Raw genomic sequence first — 23,441 nt, 5'->3', positions numbered from 1 at the left:
AATAGGAGATGGGAATGGATAGTCAGATTTGGGATCAGGGAATGGATAGTCAGGACTTGGCAGTGGTGGAGATGGTAATTTGCAGTGAGCTGAGTCATGTTATTTATCAGTTACACTAGAGCTAAAGTGGAAGTTAAATGTCTAACAAGTCAACTCTAGGGTTATTGGTTTAAAACAGGTGGAGACTTGATAGAAGGTTCATCGATTCCAACCCTCTTCCCAGCTTTGCTTCAAAGTTAGCTGGACAACTGACAATCCTGACTTCAAACTCTGCTTCTGACTGCTGCATTTCTTCGTCACCAGAGACCACCTTCTTCCCCCTTCTATGGCTTTGACCGCCTCTGTCTTGCCTATATTCATCTGCTAATCAAACCCTCAAGCATGTCTTGGTTACCCTACGGACTCAACAATCAACTGCTCCCTTGGCCAGTTCCCTATCACCTATAAATCACACCTCACCCAAAACTCTGCATTCCGTGCCCTATAAGACACCAGGTTCCATTCACCCAATGCCCATGTACTTGCTGATCTACACAGGCTCAAAATCTCCCCAATGCCTACAATTTAACACATTCATTCCTATGTTTAAATTCTTATCAACTCTTTCATTGTGCATCCTTCAATCCACCACTTGAGGGCGAATGCTCAGCCTAATCCTCAGTTTTAGTAATTTCCTCCTCCCCTCCTAATGCCCAGACAGGCAGGAGTGCACTACAATTGGCAGGAGTGATGTTACTTTCCAGAGCAGCACACTTTGTTAGAATGCGACATTTTGTCCGTTTATATACACAAATGATTCCAATCTTTAAATCACAGGGAAATGTCAAAAGTATAGGCTGCTCCAAATACAGAAATAACTTGTGCCCTTTAATCTAGGAAATATCCCAAAGCAGAAATAAAGACACTCAGTGGAACAAATGTTGATCCATGAAGGGGATTGGGAAGGATGACCAAGGGCTTGGTTGGAGATTATCTGGTGGAGAAATCAAGAACAAGGGCATAGAATCTTAAAATGGGCCACTCAGGAAATCAGAAAGCACTTTTTCACATAAAAACAAGCAGCAATCTGGAATTTCCTTTCCAAAAGATAAGGTGGTTATCTAGAAAGTAGACAGATATATACTAGTTAATGCTGAGGAAAGAGCTAGCCATTATAATGAAGATATGGTGGAGTTTGATATTCTGTAAGGATCAGATCCAATGGAAATGTCTTGACTCTGGATGTAGGTTTGCTCGCTGAGCTGGAAGGTTCATTTCCACTACCAAGCCACAAAAAGACATGACCCTTTCTCACTAGTATCCTCACATACGGATGAGGAAGGACACCACTTCGACTGGGACAACACATCCACCCTAGGACAAGCCAAACAAAGACACGCATGAGAATTCCTAGAAGCATGGCATCCCAACCGGAACGCTATCAACAAACACATCGAGTTAGACCCCATCTACCACCCCATGAGAAAAATAATAGGAAGTGACTTCACCACAGGAAATGACATCACCACAGGAAATGACATCACCAACCAAACATAAATAGAACACAGGAATGTTCAGCAGTGCTTCGCCTGAGGCCACTGAAGCTATTACCTTTGTAGGGTGACAAAATGTTGGAAATGAACCTTCCAGCTCAGCGAGCAAACCTACATCCAAAACCTCAACCTGAGCTACAAATCTTCTCAAAACTCACTATGTCTTGGCTCTTCCCAGTTTGTGGATTCAATTTTCTATATTACATAAAACATAGCACAGTACAGGCCCTTCAGTCCTAGTCCAAGATCAGACTAACCTACATGCACTTCATTGTACTACCTTCCATGTCCAATCCGAGTCACGTTATTGTCCCTATTGTATCTGACTCTACACAGAGTGGTGGGTATGTGGAATGCAGTGCCAGCATTGGTGGTAAAGAACTTCCCTCTGACACCTCTACTAAACCTTCCTCTAATTACCTGAAAATTATGTCCTATTGTGATAGACATTTCTGGCATGGGAAAAAGTCTCTAGCCGTCTACTCTATCTATGCCTCTCATTATCTTGTACACCTCTATCAAGTCACCTCTCATCCTTCTTTGTTCCAATAAGAAAACCTGTAGCTCCCTCAACCTTTCTTCATAAGGCATGCCCTCCAGTCCAAGCAGCATCCTGGTAAATCTCCTCTGCACCCTTCCTAAAGCTTCCACATCTTTCCTATAATGTGGCGACCAGAACTGAACACAATATTCCAAGTATGGTCTAAGCAGGGCTCTACAGAGCTTCAGCATAAGCTCACGGCTCTTAAACTCAATTCTCCTGCTAATGAAAGCCAATACACCAAATGCCTTAACAACCCTCTTAACCGGATGGCAACTTTGAGTGATCCATGGACATGGACCGCAAGATCCCTCTGTTCCCCCACACTGCCAAGAGTCCTGCCTTTAACCCTGCACACTATCCACAACTCCACCAACCTTCATGCCATCGGCAAACTTACTAACCCATCCTTCCACTCCCTCATCTAAGTCATTTATAAAAATCACAAAGGGCAGAGATCCCAGAACAGATCCTTGTGGAACACACTGGTCACTGAGCTCCAAGCTGAAGATGTTTCATTTCCCACCACCCTCTGTCTTCTATGGGCCATTCTGTATCCAGACACAGGTTTCCCTGTATTCCATGCCTCCTTTCTTTCTGAATTACAAGGGTCACTACTACACTTTAAAAGTACTTGATTAGGTGTGAAGCTCTTAAGACAGAGGTAATGGAACGCACCATGTAAATACAGTACCTTTCTTTATTTCAGTTAGCGGATATCAAATAAGAATGGGAGAATGATCTAAACACTAGAATACAAAGCAAGAAATAACGCGAATTTCTATAACACCTTTCACAACCCAAGCACATCCTATCATGCTTTATAGAAGTAATACTTTCAGAGTATCACTGTCATAATATGAAGGCTAGGGTATATTACATATATGTTATTTTTCTGTTACTATTCAATCTGATAATCATTGCACAAAAGACATGAATCAAAAACAGTTTATTTTTAAATCTGTAATTTATATACAAACAGAAACAGAACAGTAATAGGGAATAAAGAATCTAAAATGAAAAATCTGCAGTAGATTCAAAAACTGATGTTAATCATGTGTCCAGCACATATTTACCACACACTAGGCTTTATCCTTTAACAAAGAGTACAGAACAAATCATCATTGATGAGGAATCTGAAATTTACAAGCAATTGCCCTCTGACTGATCTCGGGTATAGGCAAGGTAGATGAATATTATAACTACCTTCTAAGCACAAAACTGCCGATAAATGATTCCATAGTAAATTTGTGAGCAAGAATGAAAACATCTTATCTTCTGAATCTTTCCATATCATCTACACATATCCATTTACCTTTGCACTCAGCTGTCTTCATTTCAGACCATGAAAATATCTTGTTGCACCTTGCCGGGATTCAGACTTAACAGGCTTTGATCCACAAAGTGGAATTTCAAAGGACAAAGGCAGGATTCCCAGTGAGTTGTTTTCAGGCAAATAAAGCCACACAATACAAGTCAATAAATACAGAGGTACTTTAAAATAAAATAACAAAAACGTGAATATTTTACATGTACTGTAGCCCATCTGTCAAAATGGCATTATTTAGTTCATCTTCTTCAAATACAAGTTAGAGCACACACTGTTGCCATCAGCATCCAGCTTGGGATTGACAACTGAGTTTTGGAAGTTTTTTTCATATTCAGAACACTCCATTCCAGTTTCAGCACAGCAGTTCTAGAGCTGCCACCATTAGTGTGGTTTCTGTCTACTCTTTACTGCGCTTCTTCAGTCAGCAGTGGTCAGCAGCACAATCCCCAGGACAGTTATCAGATAGGTCCTCCTCATCTGCCACAAATCATAAGCAACACTTTCAAAATGCTGGAAAGAAGCAAATGTTAAACAGCAAGATATTTTGAAAAGATTAACACAGAGTCAACATGGTTTTGTGTATGGGGAGTATGTTTGACAAATTTTCTAGAGCTCGATGAGGACATAAGTAGAGTTGAGAAAGGGGAACCAATAAACTTAATGCATTCAGATTTACGATAAGGCATAATAACTTAGTACAAGAAGGAGCTAAGTTTTGGGTGGTTCTGTATTGGCATGGATTGAAGATTGGCTAACACACAGTTTAGATCAATGGGTCTTTTTCAGATTGGAAAGACTGGTGGAATGGCACAAGAATCATTCCTCAGGTCTCAATTATTTACTGTCTATATGAATGAATTGGAGGGGGCAGAGCATAATGCATCCAAATATGCCTGTTATATAAAAATGTGGGAGGGCATGTTATGATGAGGACTTAAGGAATCTGTAAGGGGATTAGATATGTTGAGAGCATGGGCAAAAGCTTGGCAGATGGAGTTTAATATAGAAAAATGAGGGGTTAGGCAGATACAGAAAGAATCAAAAGGCAGAACACTCCAAACCAGCACAGCAGAGGGATCTGGGAGTTCTTGGCCACAAAACAAGCAGTTAGCATGCAAGTGCAACAAGTAATTAAACATGCAAATGGAATTTTGGTCTTTATTGAGAATGAGTTAGAATTTAAAACTAGGGAAATATTATTACTAGTGTACAGGGTATTAATGGGGCTGCACCTGGAGTACTGTGCACAGTTTTGATCTCGGTATTTGAAGAGGATGTGATGTCGTTGAAGGCAATTCATTTTGTTGAATGAGTAAAGTGAAATATCACCTCTGGACAGGATAAAGAGTAGGGAGGAAACAGGATGTTTGATGATGGCATTTTTAAAACCTTCACTTGTGGGACCAGTGTCTGGGCTGCATTTATTACCCAGTTACCCTTAAGGTGGCAATGAGCTGCCTTCTTTAACCACTGCAGTCCATGTGTAGAGGCAGACTTACAATACCTGGAATTTGACACAAATGAACAGCAACATGTTGTCAAGTCAAGATGGTGAGTGGCTTGGAAGGGAATTTGCAATTAGTGGTGCTCCCACTTATCTGCGACCCTTGCTCTTCAAGATGGAGGTGGTCGTGGGTTTGGAACATGTTGCTATAGGATGTTTGGTGAATTTGGTGAGCATCAGTGGTGATGTTTGTGGATGCCAATCAAGTGGGCTAATTTGTTCTGGATAGTGTCAAACTTGACTGTTGTCAGAGTTGCGTTCATCCAGGCAAGTGAGGAGCATTCCATCGCACTCCTGACTTGTGCTTTACAGATGGTAGACAGACTTTGGGAAATCAGGAGGGCATTTACTTGTTTCAGTATTCCTAGCCTCTGACCTGCTCTTGTAGCCATTATATTATTATGGGGAGTCCAATGAGTTTCTGGTCAGTAGCAACCGTCAAGATGTTAAGAATGGGGGATTCAGTGATGGTAAAGCCACTGAATGCCAAAGGTGGTTAGATGATAATTTATTGGAGATGGCCATTGCTTGGCACTTGTTTGCCTCTTTATAGCACAAGCCTGATATTGTCCCAATCTTATTGCATTTGGACATGGACTGCTCCCATCTGCCATTTCAAAGACCCCATGTAGGACCAGATGAGATAAATGGAAATTAAGAACTGGGATGCTGTGTTAATTGAGGGAAGATGCTGTAGAAATCAGCACAAATTTTGCACTGCAATCCTCTGATTTCTGTTTCCTCTAGCTCTGGTTTCTTGGGCATTTATCACTTCTTCCTCCCTAATACTGAGACAAGCTATTAGCTACTTAGGCCCTCAGCTCTATAAGAGTGTTGGCTGCAGTTCAAAAAAAAAGAAAACAGGCCACAAATGGTTTCAGGATATTGAGGTCATGTAAGATGCAAAATAAAAGCAGTCCACTCCAGTGGATTTAAAACATGTAGTGGGTAGCATACATCACCAAACAAGAAAACTACTTTGCATTATTTGTCAAATACAAAAGAGGGATATTCAAAATAGAGTTGGATACTGAACAGCCCAGTGTTTGGAATTTTAATGGGCTGAAGGACATTTATGCGACAGATTTTTAAAAAAATGTTCTAAAACATAATTTATGGGAAATCAACTCAACTCTTATAGTTAACCATACAAACCAGAATACTTCACTTCTGTAGAATGGGAATAAAAGGAAGCATGCAACAATCACAAAACTTTCTAAAAATAGGTACAGTGTATTTTTACCTTGATAAGAAATTGCACACCAGACACAGTAAAAGTATTTCCTCCTGAGATATCTAGTCAAAATCAGCAGTTTTTCATCAGTCTGAAAAAAGAAAACAATACTCCAATTAACAAGCTTATCTTCGACAAAGAAAATTACAACTCGACAACACATCACATTCCTGCAATCCACAAGTGGTAGTCCACTGTGCTCCTGTACTGCAGACGTTCAAACCCGTTCTAATTGTGTGATCCTGATGTGGTCACTCACTGTACTCCCACACACCAGATTAATAATGTGTTGCCTTCTTCTACATCAGGTCCACTGTGTTCCTAGATGAGGTAAAGGGAGTAACTTTTGTCCAAATGGCTTCAGGCAATGTGGGATGATGACAACAGCCATGTAGTTTAAAAGAATTTCCATTTAAAAATCAGCTCTCATAAGTTAAATACTTTTCATAGCTTTTCACAGTCACTTTTTGAAATGCAATATTTTAATGAGAACATTTGTTAATGATAGAAGAGAGTGAACGCTGCAATCAAATTGTGCACAGCATGACTTAACAAACAGCGATGTCATAAATAGATAACCTGTTATTGGAGGAGGGATAAATATGGTCAGGTCACCAGGAGAATTTCTCCTGCTTGTTCTCAAATAATGCCACAAAATCATCTGCATTCACCCATGCAGGGAGATGGGGCCTTGTTTCAAGGTCTCATCCAAAAAGTGCACCTTTGACACTGCAACAGTCCCTTGGTGTTGCACCAGAATATCACCCTTATTTTGCACTTAAGGAAATGAAGGAAGACTTGAATTCCCAACCCTCTGAGGTAAAAGTGCTATACATTAAAGTGTGGATGGGTTCAATGAAGGGATGGGTGTTACTGATCCGAGTCACGGCCAGTAGGAACCAGGAAAACATTTCTCTTAATTATTGTACACAATCTTTAATGAAGCCTTTAATAAGTTCTGATAAAATAAAGACTTTTACTGTGTGAAACACTTCATAATCTTGTCCACTTGATTCTTCATCTTCCTCCTTTCCACCATCATCATCAATGGAAGTGGGCAACCAATACCATGTTTCTTGTGGAACATCTATACCCTGTACATGAAATAATGAAGGATATTTAATGTAGTATTAATAGCAAATACATTTAAGTTCTGTATAATCGCATTCTATCTTATCACACTTACACAATTTTGCTAGCGTGTTTCTGGGAGGAATGTGTGGAGATAACTACATTCCCTCACATAGTGCTTGCACGAAAAGCAAACAGAGGCTCAAAGTGCTCAAGAATTTGTTACGTCTTGGTCTCTGATAAACAGTTAGGTCTAGTTGTTTGACAAGAAGAGAATATCATTTTTCATGTTTCTGGGGACTTCATAACATTCCCAGCACTCAGGGTGACAATGAATGCCCACTATTAAATCTACAGCTATACCTCCAGAGGTTACTTAAAGTAGGCACGAACACAGTCACATCCCAGTGTGAAAGAGTGAATCAAAGACAGATAAATTGAAGTATAGTACTTTCTAAATGCTTACAAACAAGGAACTGCAGAGAGATTTGATAGTCCAACTACTGAAATCATTAAAAGCCAGCAATCACGTACCAAGCAAAATCAAAATAAGCTAATGGGTTTGGGGACCAGTGACCAAGAGAAGGAAGTTGCAATTCATTTGAGAGTTTTGGTCCCATTAGGTCTAGGGCATTAAATTCTGGGCACTGCATTTCAAATGATATAACTATAGCCTTCCAGTGTGGAAATCTATTGCTTGTACACACCAATTATCTAGAAATGCTGCAGCAATCCAAAGCAACCTACAGCATCCTTCTATGATTGTATTTTAGGAAATGGAACATAAATTCCATATTGGGATAAGTGAAATTATTTGTATTATTTATTATTGCTTTATGACTAAGGAACAAATGACTACTTTTTTTTCCTTATTCGTGAGATGTGGGTATCATTGGCTAGGGCAGCATTTATTGCCCATCCCTCATTGCCCAGAGGGCAGTTAAAAGTCAACCACATTGCTTGGGTCTGAAGTCACAGGTAAAAATGGCAGTTTCCTTCCCTAAGGGACATTTGTAAATCAGATGGGTTTTTCCTCCAAAAATCAGCAGTGGATTTGTGGTCATTGTTAGACTCTTAATTCCAGGTTTTTTAAAAAAAAACTTAATTCTGCATAGTGGAGATAATACCACTGGGCAATCATTTCACCCTATTTACAAATAAGGAGTCTCCCACTTAAGAGGAAAACAAGTGCTTTTTGGAATGAAAATATTTTGTGCAGAAGACCAAGATCAGTTGATCTCCATGAAGAAATCTCTCTGCTAAAGTTACCAGTTTCCAGCAATTCATCAAGTGATAGGAAAAAGCATGGGTGCCCATTATTCCATATTAGAAACATAAGTAAAATACCTCTAGCAAATGAACTATGGAAAGTAAAGGTTCAAAAACAGTTCTATTGAAAACTGCAGAACTGGTCAGGTAGGTTGTAGTGACAAAAGGAATTTAGTCTGGAGAAGCACAAATTGATGCATTTGGGGAGGCCAAACATACCAAAGGGACCCACAAGTGTAACATTGAAGGGAATGTCCATAGAACTCAAAATGTAGTTGGTAAAGTAGCTCAGGCAGCATATGAAATGTTTTCCTTAGTTAGTTTGGCCACAGCTTGAGAATTGTGTGTAATTCTGGCCAAATCATTACTGAAAAGGCGTAACAGCATGAGCAAGGTTTGAAAGGAGATTTATGGAGGATGATGCTAGGACTGGAAAGTGCAGGAGTGAGGAATGATCAGATCGGCTTGGATTACATGTGGTTGGGCAAAGTTAGTAAAGAGGTACAAAAGTGTGAGGGGGTCTGAATAGAATTGATGGGAAATGCCTATTTACCTGAGCAGAGAGTTCAGCAATTAGGGGCATAGATTTAAATGAGATTAAAGGGTTGGTCAGGAAAAAGAGGGTGGTAGTGGTCTGTAACTCACTGCCCAAAAGAGAAAGAGAGGCAGAAACCTTCAACTAATTTAAAAGATGTCTGGATGTGAACCTTGAGTGCTGTAACATGTGGGATTAGGATAAGTGGTTTGTTTTTAAGACATTACGACCTAATCAGGCATAGTGGTCTCTTTCTGTGCCTTAAGCTTTCAATGATTCTATATTAAGACAGGATTCATAGAGATATTATGCTGCATTGTCAGCGGAACAAAATTAAAGTCTACAATAATTTTTAGAAGTTTTTATCAAATATAAAAACATGCTGAAGATTAAGTTTGCTGCAGGAGTTTTTGTGCACAATGGCTAGAAGGATGAGGGTGGAGTGAAGTTCTGCATCAAAATTGGGTGAAATGAGTGCTCCAGCTGCTTGCATAAAGGACACAGTGGCTTTTTGTGGGTCATGTGCAGATTCCATATAACCGATGAAACCAAAAAGCACTGACTAAGAAATAAACAAGTGTATAAATGAAGAAGTCAAAAATCCACAGTTCAAGCTTCAGATGTGTGCAACAAAAAGCAGTTCAAGGATGATGGCTGCACCAAACAAAATCATTAGATGGTTAATTTAAAAAAAAATTCATGAGGAATCATGCTTGAATTTTTGTATGACGTTGTCATCAAATTGAGTTGTTAAGGTACAATCTAAATTAATTGTTCAAAAACTGGACTATCAGACTCAATAGGAGAGGAAGATGATCTGTTGTTGAGAGGTGATTTTGAAACCAAAATTACCAAATGTTACCATGGAATCCTCATGATGGCACCATAACCAAAATGACTCTGAATGAATTAAATGACCTATTTCTTGTCAATGCAAAAGACAATGATTTTTATAGTTTTGAAAATATTTTGATTGTGGTTAAAGATATACTTGCAAAACACATTCAATAAAACATGGCACAGTGATTTAATTTGAATTACTGGATTTGTTTTCACATTTCAAACTTTGATCACCTATAGCAATAGGTAATTAGCTGTAGGTCATATTTACACTCAGCCTGTAAGCGGATTCCCATTTTTGGAAGGATTCCTCGAGATTTCAAAGGCTTATTTTTGTGGTATATCCATGGTGTTCTTCAGTTCATTCACTAAGCATTACAACATCATTCTATAATTCAGAAAATTCCAAAATTCAGAAATGACTTGACCCCAACCTTCTGGACTGGAGAGACTGTAATATGTTGGATTTTGGGCTTTAATTGGGGGAGGAGGGCAGTACAGATTCACCAGAACAATATCAGGACACAGGGAGTTAAATGACACTGTATGAATTTGGCTTGTAATTTCTCAAGTGGACAAGTCTAAAAGAGGGTCAGATTGAACTGCTTGTGCTACTAGGAACATGCAGCTAAGAAGGAAAAATGAAATTGAGGCACAGATCAACCCTGATCTAACAGAATGGTTGAACAGGCCTGAAAAGGCTGAATGGCCTCCACCTGTACCTACAACCATGTTGAAAGTTATTTTAATACCTTCTGTAAATCCAGCTGTTGACAGGCAACTTGACTCTTCCTTAAATCTCCTTCCATCTGAAGTTGATCCTTTTTTTTCCGGACCTGTAGCCTGGGAAAGTCAGAAATTAGACAGCCATATTGAAACTACTAGCTGATTTTTAAAAGCACCAAGTCTGGACAATATAATAATGAATAACAATCTATATTTAAAGAACATCTTTAACACAGAAAATATCCAAAGGAAATTTCACAGGAGTATTAACAAACAATATTTGCTCTAAGCCACATCAAGATATTAGGATAGATGACCATACATTTGGTGAAATAGGCAGGTTTTAATAAAAGAATTAAAGATGGTGAGAGAGGTGGAGAGGTTGAAGGATAGAATTCTAGAGCTTAAGGCCTCAACCACAAAGCATGGCTGCTTTGGTGGTGATTAAACAAAAACACTTCTCAAAAGAAATTCATGTCTTTCCAAAGTATAATGCCTAGAATTGAACACAATACTTCAGTGGAAGCCAAATCATAGCTTTAAAAGGGCTCATCAAAACTCTTTATTTTTGTATTCCATATTTCTCCTTATAAACCCCAGGATTCCAGATTCCTTTTCAACCACAAGGGCAGTATGGTGGCTCAGTGGTTAGCACTGCTGCCTCACAGCGCCAGGGACCTGGGTTCAATTCCAGCCTCGGGCAACTATGCAAACACCACATTCTCCCCATGTCTGCATGGGTTTCCTCCAGGTGCTCCGGTTTCCTCCCACAATCCAAAGATGCGCAGGTTAGGTGAATTGGTCACGCTAAATTGTCCAAAGTGTTCAGGGATGCGTAGGTTAGCAGTATTAGTCAGGGGTAATTGTAGAGTAATAAGGTAGGGGAGTAGGTTTGGGTGGGATACTCTTCGGAGGATCAGTGTGGACTTGTTGGGCCGAAGGGTCTGTTTCCACACTATAGGGAATCTAAATTCACTTGCTCAATGCCCTATGTTTAGTAATTTGTGCACATATGCCACCAATGCTCCATTGCCGTTTTAGAATTGTACCTATACTTTCTCCAATTTTTTTTTGAATGCGTGGATCCCTGAGGTCTGTGCATCACAGTGACTTCTGAAATTGCTGACTGGGGCTGCGTGGAACCTTGGAGGAGCTTCACTGCAGCTGCATGGCTGTGCAGTTTAGAGGAAACAAGGACTGTACAAATGAGTTTGTTGCCTCTCATCTAAAATTTCTTACTTCACACTTCCCTGCATTAAATTTTATCTGCCATGTTTTTGCCTTATCCCACCAGCCTGTCTGCCCTCCTAAAGTCTGTCACTATCCTCCTCCCAGTTCACAATACTTCCTGCTTCAACTCTATAAATTTCCAAGATTTCTCCAAGTGAAGGCCTCCTCCAATTCTGGCCTCTTGAGCATCCCTAATTTTCAGTGACCCATAAGTCTTGTATCATCTGCAAATGTTGAAATTATGCTGTGATTATACAATCATCAGAGATGACACTGTAGTGGCCCCACTATTGAGATAGCTTATGTGACAGGTTCACATAGGCAGGTGAAATTATAAATATGTACAAAGGAATTTATATCAGAATAAATTGATAAACATTTTATGACTTTACATTAGGCTTAAGTTTTAAAATGGGTATGATTTACAAACTGTTCTTTTTCTTTATTTTTAAAAAAACTGAAAATTCAGCTATCAGTCCAAAATGCACTATACCTATATTCATTAAGGGCAAATTCCTCTGCCCGTTTCTTCACTTGTGACATTTGTTTGCGATGTTCAGTCTTTTCCTCGGCTTTCCGTTTTTCTGCTGCCTCATGGCCAATTCCAGCGCGTCCTGCAATGATAAAACATCATTTATCAACAGCTTGTACATCAAGTCAACCACGTATAAGATTAGACTAGATTCCCTAAAGTATGGAAACAGGCCATTTGGCCCAACAAGTACACATTGACCAATTCCCCTACCCTATATTTATCCGTGGCTAATGCTCCTAACACTATGGACAATTTAGCATAACCAATCCACCTGACCTGCACAGCTTTGTGACTGTGGGAGGAAACCAGAGCACCCAGAAGAAACCCACACAGACATGGGGAGAATGTGCAAACTCCATATCTGTTCTTATCAAAAACGCTGTTACGCTTTATAAAAAGGTTTGCAGCATTGCTGTTTATTATTAAAGTACATCTTCACATATGTATGTAAGTATTTATTTACAGTTATAAGTCCCAGCAATCATCGAACTAACCGCACCTGCAGTTTGTCTAATTAGGAAAAGTCATTTTTAAAACAACCTGCCCAGAAACGTGATTACATACCTTAGGGGAAGGTGAGACTTTTACCCAGACTATCTGGCTCAGAGACAGGCTACCAACTGTGTCGCAAGACCCTACTGAGAAAGGTCAATCAGGCAACAGCTCTTTACTGTGACAGAAACAAGTCATGATAATGTGTGCATCTGGTTTCAAATCAGGAACCTTTTGTGTATGAAGCAAGTCTGATCACCACTACATTACAGAAGCAATACTTATAAAGGACAGAATCCACAGTTAATGCCAATAAGCTAAATTAAAGATTACTAATATAAAATTAACATCTAACAGTCATCCTCAACCCCACAGAACTGCTTTATTCCTAATCTCTGAAGCTATCCAAATATCATAACCTTGCCTCCTGCATTCTTACTTAAAGATGATTAGCCCTAGTTCTCTCTCTCCTTCTCTTCTGTTTCAATGCTATTGGAGATTTTGAGACAACAGAAATCTGAGGAAGATGCCAATCAAATGGACTACTTTAGAGAATTAATTAACTGTCTACCAGACTTGCCCCACAAGTTCTTTACTAGAAATAAACTGATCCTCACTACTCATGGAGCATCATTGTCTGGCCACACTGTTGCTCAGCCTAGTCATCTTCCACAGATGTGTTTCAATCACTATACTACTGTTTCCCTTTCCATTGTGTCTGAGCTGATCTCATTAATTCACTTCTGCATCTCCCCCTATACAGATCAGCCTGCCCTTTCTCCATGTGTGTACAACAAACACATCATTGAAACATGGTTACAGTAGGAAACCAAAACAGTAAGGGCAAGGAGATTCCCTGGCTTCAAAACACATTGATAAAGAAAGCTTCTGGACAAAGAACGATTCTTCATACTAAACCCAATCCAGAAGATAGACATACTTCAAATGACTTGTATAGCTACCCCAATTCCTCATTACTTCCTTCTCCAATCTCCCAGATTCTTCTCACCAAACGCATCATCTCTGTTTAGCCTATCTCATGTTCCCACAATGTCTTTCCCACTCAACTCTTAACAATTCAACTATTCTTCATTCTGTAATGCACTGACAATTTAAATGATGTCCCATAACATAACTGTATCACAATCTTTAGCATAGTGGTTTTGGATTGAACTGGATACGAATACTCCCAACACCTGTAGCTTTCTTTCAAAATCCATATCAATGTTGACTGAGTATAAAATTTGTTGCAATAAGAGAATGGAGACATCTCTAAAAAATCATGGCGAACTAGGATTAACTTACCAGTTTTAATCTGTAGTGGAATAGGTTCAACAATTCCATTTCCTGAAAAATGAAAGATTGGACTTAAAAGATTTTAATGACACAAGCTTGAATTGTATAATTTACTAATCACTAATAATCCTGTGAGGAGTTAAAGAGAAACATCTTGACCTGGATGACTGGGACATGGAACTCCAGTGAGTGGTTGAGAAAAATAGTCAGGATGAATTTAAGAGGGAGCACTTTTGACAACATGTAAGAGAAAGGATAGAATACATATATGGCAAAATAGTAGTAACAGAGGCTCAACTGATTGGGCTTGGGAAGAGGGAGAGGGAGCATGTGTATCTGTGTAAGGCAAAATAAACATAAGGTTGAAGTAGGTCATTCTGCAAGCAATTCCACACTAAGGTTGTTGGAAACCTTGGGCTCTCCCCCTGCCACAAAAAAACTTGCTGATGATAGGGTTATTTGGTATGAGTTTATTTTATTATATGCATTCACTATATAAACCCAGGCTGTGCACATCCTGAATCTGACCTCACTCCAGTGTTGTCACCGCTGGTCATTATTTCAGTATCTTTAGAACATATTTGGTAGGTGGGGATATTAAACTAATGGCTCCCAAAGTATCTGGTACCTCCTTTGCAAATTTGAGCTCATCTCTGTCTCTTTTCTCCTTCAGCTTGATAACACTCCAGGATTTCTTCAACTGAAGGCTTTCTCCAATTCTGGCCACTTGAGCATCCCCAATTCTCCATGCCCCAAAAGCAGTGGTCATATAAGCAACTGCCTGGGCTCTAAGCTTCAGAAATCCCTCCGAAATCTCTATGCCTTGTGACTTCTTTCCTCCTGTCAGACATTCCTTAATATCTACCTGCTTGCCCAAGCTTCTGGTCACTTGTCTCCAATCTCCTGATGAAGCAATGGTGTTGAATTTTGATTTACGTTATGTTCTTGTGAAACACTTTGCAATGTTTTACCATGTTTACAAATGTTGTTGCAATACCATGAAGTGATAGAACATATTGAAATCCTACAAAAGCAATATTTTGTTTCTAATGGAGTTACCTTTTGTTGTCATATTACATTTAAGACTTTATCATTGCAATTCACAAAAAAGTTCATAAATACTGTGATTAAATGCAACTGTCCACACACACAAACACACACACCTCAAAACAGTGTCTTAGATCTAAGATGATTGACAACGTACCACTTTTGCCAAGACCATGACCTTCTTTATATCCCATCTTCTGAAGCAATGAGAAGCCCTTGTTTTCACTTCCTAACGAGCTTTGTAACATGGTCTCGCGTCTCTCTTTCTCCTCTTCCTTTTTGCTCTTCTGCTTGTTTTCCAAGATCAATTCCATTGCACGCTCTCTCTTAAGGATTTCTTCTTTCACTCTTCTGACCATAACCAGACCTGGTTTAACATCCTGCCTAGGTGATCACAAATGGCAGTATTATCTTTAATTTTCTCTGAGAAGAAATTTGGCAAAGGCATTGGCTTTCCCTTGCTGGGACACAGTTTCAGGCCACTCAATGAGTGGTTCCTCAAGCACCCCTTTTTTGTGTCCACATATGTGGCTATTTGACCATAGTAGAAGAAAGTGAGGACTGCAGATGCTGGAGACTAGAGTTGAAAAATGTGGTGCTGGAAAAACACAGCAGGCCAGGCAGCATCTGAGGAGCAGGAGAATCGACGCTTCGGGCATAAGCCCTTCATTTCAGGAATGAGGCTGGTGTGCCAAGTGGACTGAGATAAAGGGTAAGGGGGAGAGAATTTGGGGGAGGGGCGCTGGGAATACGATAGATGGAAGGAGGTGAGGGTGAGGGTGATAGGCCGGAAAGGGGGTGGGGGCGGAGAGGTTGGGAAGAAGATTGCAGGTCAAGAGGGCGGTGCTGAATCCGGGGGTTGGGACTGAGGTAAGGTGGGGGGAGGGGAAATGAGGAAGCTGGAGAAATCTACATTCATCTCGTGTGGTTGGAGGGTTCCTAGGCGGAAGATGAGGCGCTCTTCCTCCAGGAGTCGTGTGGTCAGGGTCTGGCGATGGAGGCGGCCAAGGACCTGCATGTCCTTGGTGGAGTGGGAGGGGGAGTTAAAGTGTTCAGCCACGGGGCGGTTGGGTTGGTTGGTGCAGGTGTCCCAGAGGTGTTCCCTGAAATGTTCCACAAGTAGGCCGCCTGTCTCCCCAACGTAGAGGAGACCACATCGGGTGCAACGGGTGCAGTAAGTGCTATGTGTGGAGGTGCAGGTGAATTTGCAATGGATATGTAAGGATCCACTGGGGCCTTGGAGGGAGATGAGGGGGGAGGTGTGGGCGCAAGTTTTGCATTTCTTGTGGTTGCAGGGGAAGGTGTCGGGAGTGGAGGTGGGATTGGTGGGGGGGTGTGGACCTGACGAGGGAGTTGCAGAGGGAGTGGTCTCTCCGGAACACCAATAGGGATGGGGAGGGAAAATATCCTTGGTGGTGGGGTCTGTTTGGAGGTGGCGGAAATGACGGTGGATGATATGATGTATCCGGAGGTTGGTGTAGGGGGCATCAATCTTAATTTTCAACTAACACAGGCAATAAATGGCAGCATTGCCCACATCCAGGAAAACAAACAACAGTCAAGCAGAAGATCTCCCCCTTCTGCTCTGGAAAACACTCACTATCACCAGAACAACTTAATTTGTCACCTGGTTGCTACTTGTGGGAACATGGCTGTGCACAAACTGCAGTACCACATTTGCCTATGAGATTAGAATAATTACATGTCAAAAGTAGTTCACTTCTATAACAATAGAGCAGACCATTCAGCCCCTCAAAAGTCTGCTTAGCCATTCAACTCTGTCAGAGCTAATCATCTACCTCAGTGCATTCTTCCCATTGTACCTCCTGATCTCGACATCTTTAATATGTAGAAATGTATTAATGTCTGCCTTGAATGTTTGAGCCTCCAAAGATCTGACAATTCACCGCCGAGTGAAGAATGCCTCATCTCTTGATTAAATGGCCAGTACTTAATCTGAGAGTGTGTACCCTAGCTCTGGACACCCTAGGCAAGGGAAAACATCGTTCCTGCATCTAACTTGAGTCCTGGAAGAATTTCACATTCTTCAATGAGATCATTTCGTAGTCTTCTAATTTTTTAAGAATACAGGCCCTGTTTCCTTAAGTTAGAAATCACACAACACCAGGTTATAGTCCAACAGATTTAATTGGAAGTACTAGATTTTGGAGCGACGCTTCCCATTAAACGTGTTGGACTATAACCTGGTGTTGTGTGATTTTTAACTTTGTACACCCCAGTCCAACACCGGTATCTTCGAATCATGAGTTTGTTTAAGTTCTCTTCAGAAGACAACCTGCTCTCTGACCTGCTGTGCTTCTCCTCATCCACAGCTCGGTAGTTTTTCTGCTTCTAGTCAACAACTAGCCCCAATCCCCGGCCTCGACTCCTTCTTATAGGGCCGTGACCACGGACCCGAATCCTTACTGCAAATTGACGAACACATCCGACATGTAATCATCTTTCTCCTCCTCGACTTCCCCGGGCCGCACACTCCCAGTCGCCATCTCGCCAAGCTCAGCCTCTGTCAACGTCGAAGACTGGCGAGTGCACATGCGCAGAGCTGCCAGGAGGCCTGCGGGCGATAGAGGCGCGTGCGCAATACGGATACGGGCCCTGTGCGGTACGTGCGCATGCCCAGAGCCGGTGGCCGGGCACCACGCTGCGACTGCGCGTGAGCGACTCTGTCTGTGTGTGTGAGTGTGTGTGTGTGTGTGTGTGTGGGGGGGGGGAGAGAATGCCGTGACCTGCGCGTGCGCGGGTTTGTGTGTATGGGGATGAGAATGCCGTGACTGCGCGTGCGCAGGTCTGTATACGTGTGTGGGGATGAGAATGCCGTGACTGCGCGTGCGCGGGTCTGTGTGTGTGTGTCTGTGGGGGGATGTGGATGGAGAATGCCGTGACTGCGCGTGCGCGGGTCTGTGTGTGTGGAGAATGCCGTGACTGCGCGTGCGCGGGTCTGTGTGTGTGGAGAATGCCGTGACTGCGCGTGCGCACTGTCGGTGACAGATCGTGGTTGTGGTGGTGGGGAGTTGCTAATGTTGGTGCTGGGGGCGGTTGCGGTCTCGGAGTCACTGTCAGACTGAACAGCAGTTCCTGCCCGCGGCGGAGTGAAGCTCGAACCGGATTCCCAAGCTAGGATCTGGAAGCGGAGAGTAGGTGAGTAGCTGGGCCGCAGGGTGAGGCGCTGTGGACCCGGGATGACTGACTCGGCGCATCGGCCTGTTACCGGCCAGAGGCCGGGAGCTGAGGGGGACAAGGCATCGTTCAGATTCACACCGTCCAGGGACTCCCCCCCCCCCCCCCCCACCCCCCCACTCTCCCCGCACCCCCCCCACTCTCCCCGCACCCCCCCCCACTCTCCCCGCACCCCCCCCACTCTCCCCGCACCCCCCCCCACTCTCCCCGCACCCCCCCCCACTCTCCCCGCACCCCCCCCACTCTCCCCGCACGCCCCCCCCACTCTCCCCGCACCCCCCCCACTCTCCCCGCACCCCCCCCACTCTCCCCGCACCCCCCCCACTCTCCCCGCACCCCCCCACTCTCCCCGCACCCCCCCCACTCTCCCCGCACCCCCCCCACTCTCCCCGCACCCCCCCCCACTCTCCCGCACCCCCCCACTCTCCCCGCACCCCCCCCACTCTCCCGCACCCCCCCCCACTCTCCCCGCACCCCCCCACTCTCCCCGCACCCCCCCCACTCTCCCCGCACCCCCCCCACTCTCCCCGCACCCCCCCCACTCTCCCCGCACCCCCCCCACTCTCCCGCACCCCCCCTCACTCTCCCCGCACCCCCCCCACTCTCCCCGCACCCCCCCCCACTCTCTCCCCCCCCCACTCTCCCCGTCCCCACCCTCCACACCCAACCCCCACACCCCTCCAACCCCCCCCACCCCACCCCACTCTCACCGTCCCCACACCCCCACACACAACCCCCACACCCCCCCCCACTCTCCCCGCACCCCCCCACTCTCCCCGCTCTCCCCCCCACTCTCCCCGCACCCCCCCCACTCTCCCCGCACCCCCCCCCACTCTCCCCGCACCCCCCCCCACTCTCCCCGCACCCCCCCCACTCTCCCCGCACCCCCCCCACTCTCCCCGCACCCCCCCCCACTCTCCCCGCACCCCCCCCCCACTCTCCCCGCACCCCCCCGCACCCCCCCCACTCTCCCCGCACCCCCCCCACTCTCCCCGCACCCCCCCCCACTCTCCCCGCACCCCCCCCACTCTCCCCGCACCCCCCCCACTCTCCCCGCACCCCCCCCACTCTCCCCGCACCCCCCCCACTCTCACCGTCCCCACACCCCCACACCCAACCCCCACACCCCCCCAACCCCCCCACCCCACCCCACTCTCACCGTCCCCACACCCCCACACACAACCCCCACACCCCCCCCACCCCCCCCACTCTCCCCGCACCCCCCCCCACTCTCCCCGCTCTCCCCCCCACTCTCCCCGCACCCCCCCCCACTCTCCCCGCACCCCCCCCCACTCTCACCGTCCCCACACTCCACACCCAACCCCCACACCCCTCCCCAACCCCCACCGCCCCCACCCCCACTCTCACCGTCCCCACCCCCACTCTCACCGTCCCCACACCCCCCCAACCCCCACCGCCCCCCCCCACTCTCACCGTCCCCACCCTCCACACCCAACCCCCACACCCCTCCCAACCCCCACCGCCCCCACCCTCACCGTCCACACCCTCCACACCCAACCCCCACACCCCCCCAACCCCCACCGCCCCCACCCCCACTCGACCCCCACCCCCACTCTCACCGTCCCCACACTCCACACCCCGCTCTCCCCCCCACTCTCCCCGCACCCCCCCCACTCTCCCCGCTCTCCCCCCACTCTCCCCGCGCTCCCCCCCACTCTCCCCGCTCTCCCCCCCACTCTCCCCGCACCCCCCCCACTCTCCCCGCTCTCCCCCTCACTCTCCCCGCACCCCCCCACTCTCCCCGCGCTCCCCCCCACTCTCCCCGCACCCCCCCCACTCTCCCCGCACCCCCCCCACTCTCCCGCACCCCCCCCACTCTCCCCGCACCCCCCCCACTCTCCCCGCACCCCCCCCCACTCTCCCCGCACCCCCCCCACTCTCCCCGCACCCCCCCCACTCTCCCCGCACCCCCCCCACTCTCCCCGCACCCCCCCCACTCTCCCCGCACCCCCCCCACTCTCCCCGCACCCCCCCCACTCTCCCCGCACCCCCCCCACTCTCCCCGCACCCCCCCCACTCTCCCCGCACCCCCCCCACTCTCCCCGCACCCCCCCCACTCTCCCCGCACCCCCCCCCACTCTCCCCGCACCCCCCCCACTCTCCCCGCACCCCCCCCCACTCTCCCCGCACCCCCCCCACTCTCCCCGCACCCCCCCCACTCTCCCCGCACCCCCCCCACTCTCCCCGCACCCCCCCCACTCTCCCCGCACCCCCCCCCACTCTCCCCGCACCCCCCCCACTCTCCCCGCACCCCCCCCACTCTCCCCGCACCCCCCCCACTCTCCCCGCACCCCCCCCACTCTCCCCGCACCCCCCCCACTCTCCCCGCACCCCCCCCACTCTCCCGCACCCCCCCCACTCTCCCCGCTCTCCCCCCCACTCTCCCCGCACCCCCCCCACTCTCCCCGCACTCTCCCCGCTCTCCCCCCCACTCTCCCCGCACCCCCCCCCACTCTCCCCGCACCCCCCCCCACTCTCCCCGCACCCCCCCCACTCTCCCCGCACCCCCCCCACTCTCCCCGCACCCCCCCCACTCTCCCCGCACCCCCCCCGCTCTCCCCGCACCCCTCCCCGCTCTCCCCGCACTTCTCCCCGCACACCCCCACTCTCCCCGCACACCCCCACTCTCCCGCACCCCCCCCACTCTCCCCGCACCCCCCCCACTCTCCCCGCACCCCCCCCACTCTCCCCGCACCCCCCCCACTCTCCCCGCACCCCCCCCACTCTCCCCGCACCCCCCCCACTCTCCCCGCACCCCTCCCCGCTCTCCCCGCACCCCTCCCCCGCTCTCCCCGCACACCCCCACTCTCCCCGCACACCCCCACTCTCCCCGCACCCCCCCCACTCTCCCCGCACCCCCCCCACTCTCCCCGCACCCCCCCCCCACTCTCCCCGCTCTCCCCCTCACTCTCCCCGCACCCCCCCCCACTCTCCCGCTCTACCCCTCACTCTCCCCGCTCTCCCCCCACTCTCCCCGCACCCCCCCCACTCTCCCCGCTCTCCCCCCCACTCTCCCCGCTCTCCCCCCACTCTCCCCGCACCCCCCCCACTCTCCCCGCACCCCCCCCACTCTCCCCGCACCCCCCCACTCTCCCCGCTCTCCCCCCCCACTCTCCCCGCTCTCCCCCTCACTCTCCCCGCTCTCCCCCCCACTCTCCCCGCTCTCCCCCCCCACTCTCCCCGCTCTCCCCCCCACTCTCCCCGCACCCACCCCCCACTCTCCCCGCACCCCCCCCACTCTCCCCGCACCCCCCCCCACTCTCCCCGCACCCCCCCCACTCTCCCCGCTCTTCCCCCCACTCTCCCCCCCGCTCTCCCCGTCACTCTCCCCGCACCCCCCCTCACTCTCCCCGCACCCCCCCTCACTCTCCCCGCACCCCCCCCTCACTCTCCCCGCACCTCCCCTCACTCTCCCCGCACCCCCCACACCCTCCCTCACCCTCCCCTCACCCTCCCCTCACCCCCCCTCACCCTCCCCGCACCCCCCCTCACCCTCCCCGCAACCCCCTCACTCTCCCCGCACCCCCCCTCACTCTCCCCGCACCCCCCCCTCACTCTCCCCGCACCCCCCCCTCACTCTCCCCGCACCCCCCCCTCACTCTCCCCGCACCCCCCCCTCACTCTCCCCGCACCCCCCCCTCACTCTCCCCGCACCCCCCCCTCACTCTCCCCGCACCCCCCCCTCACTCTCCCCGCACCCCCCCCTCACTCTCCCCGCACCCCCCCCTCACTCTCCCCGCACCCCCCCTCACCCCCCCTCACCCTCCCCTCACCCCCACTCACCCTCCCCGCACCCCCCCTCACTCTCCCCGCACCCCCCCTCACTCTCCCCGCACCCCCCCCTCACTCTCCCCGCACCCCCCCCTCACTCTCCCCGCACCCCCCTCACTCTCCCCGCACCCCCCCTCACTCTCCCCGCACCCCCCCTCACTCTCCCCGCACCCCCCCTCACCCTCCCCGCACCCCCCCTCACCCTCCCCGCACCCCCCCTCACCCTCCCCGCACCCCCCCTCACCCTCCCCGCACCCCCCCTCACCCTCCCCGCACCCCCCCTCACCCTCCCCGCACCCCCCCTCACCCTCCCCGCTCTCCCCCCCACTCTCCCCCCCGCTCTCCCCCCTCACTCTCCCCGCACCCCCCCCACTCTCCCCGCTCTCCCCCCCTCACTCTCCCCGCACCCCCCCCTCACTCTCCCCGCACCCCCCCTCACTCTCCCCGCACCCCCCCCTCACTCTCCCCGCACCCCCCCTCACTCTCCCCGCACCCCCCCCTCACTCTCCCCGCACCCCCCCTCACTCTCCCCGCACCCCCCCTCACTCTCCCCGCACCCCCCCTCACTCTCCCCGCACCCCCCCTCACTCTCCCCGCACCCCCCCTCACTCTCCCCGCACCCCCCCTCACTCTCCCCGCACCCCCCCTCACTCTCCCCGCACCCCCCCTCACTCTCCCCGCACCCCCCCTCACTCTCCCCGCACCCCCCCTCACTCTCCCCGCACCCCCCCTCACTCTCCCCGCACCCCCCCTCACTCTCCCCGCACCCCCCCTCACTCTCCCCGCACCCCCCCCTCACTCTCCCCGCACCCCCCCTCACTCTCCCCGCACCCCCCCTCACTCTCCCCGCACCCCCCCCTCACTCTCCCCCGCACCCCCCCCTCACTCTCCCCGCACCCCCCCTCACTCTCCCCGCACCCCCCCTCACTCTCCCGCACCCCCCCTCACTCTCCCCGCACCCCCCCTCACTCTCCCCGCACCCCCCCTCACTCTCCCCGCACCCCCCCTCACTCTCCCCCACTCTCCCCGCACCCCCCCGCACCCTCCCTCACTCTCCCCGCACCCCCCCTCACTCTCCCCGCACCCCCCCCACCCTCCCCCTACCCTCCCCGCACCCCCCCGCACACCCCCTCACCCTCCCCCTCACTCTCCCCGCACCCCCCCTCACTCTCCCCGCACCCCCCCTCTCTCTCCCCGCACCCCCCTCACTCTCCCCGCACCCCCCCTCACTCTCCCCGCACCCCCCCTCACTCTCCCCGCACCCCCCCT

General features: G+C 49.2%; 2 protein-coding genes across 3 annotated transcripts in view; one reads left to right on the top strand and one right to left on the bottom strand.

The window, feature by feature from the left end:
- Nucleotides 1-3,007: 3,007 nt before the first annotated feature.
- On the bottom strand, nt 3,008-17,738 carry gpatch11 (G patch domain containing 11). Of its 2 annotated transcripts, none has more exons than XM_072559161.1 (8): nt 17,610-17,738; nt 15,340-15,566; nt 14,145-14,186; nt 12,306-12,426; nt 10,609-10,699; nt 7,122-7,235; nt 6,151-6,232; nt 3,008-3,880 (listed from the first exon to the last, which is right to left on the bottom strand). In XM_072559161.1, the coding sequence occupies exons 1-8, from the start codon at nt 17,735-17,737 to the stop codon at nt 3,825-3,827; spliced, it is 861 nt and encodes a 286-aa protein (XP_072415262.1). In that variant the 5' UTR covers nt 17,738; the 3' UTR covers nt 3,008-3,824. The 2 variants fall into 2 exon arrangements, with proteins under 2 accessions (XP_072415262.1, XP_072415272.1); XM_072559171.1 differs by having other exon boundaries at nt 17,491-17,727.
- A 443-nt stretch (nt 17,739-18,181) lies between these two features.
- Nucleotides 18,182-23,441, top strand: part of heatr5b (HEAT repeat containing 5B) — a 128,376-nt gene continuing 123,116 nt past the window's right edge. The window contains exon 1 of the mRNA XM_072559147.1: nt 18,182-18,341. The gene's annotated coding sequence lies outside the window, so the exon portion shown is untranslated. The remainder of the gene's footprint in view (nt 18,342-23,441) is intronic.

Source organism: Chiloscyllium punctatum, chromosome 3 (assembly GCF_047496795.1).
Source record: "Chiloscyllium punctatum isolate Juve2018m chromosome 3, sChiPun1.3, whole genome shotgun sequence".
Taxonomy (NCBI): domain Eukaryota; kingdom Metazoa; phylum Chordata; class Chondrichthyes; order Orectolobiformes; family Hemiscylliidae; genus Chiloscyllium; species Chiloscyllium punctatum.
The sequence above is the reverse complement of the archived record's forward strand: the minus strand, read 5'-3'. Positions and strand labels throughout refer to the sequence as shown.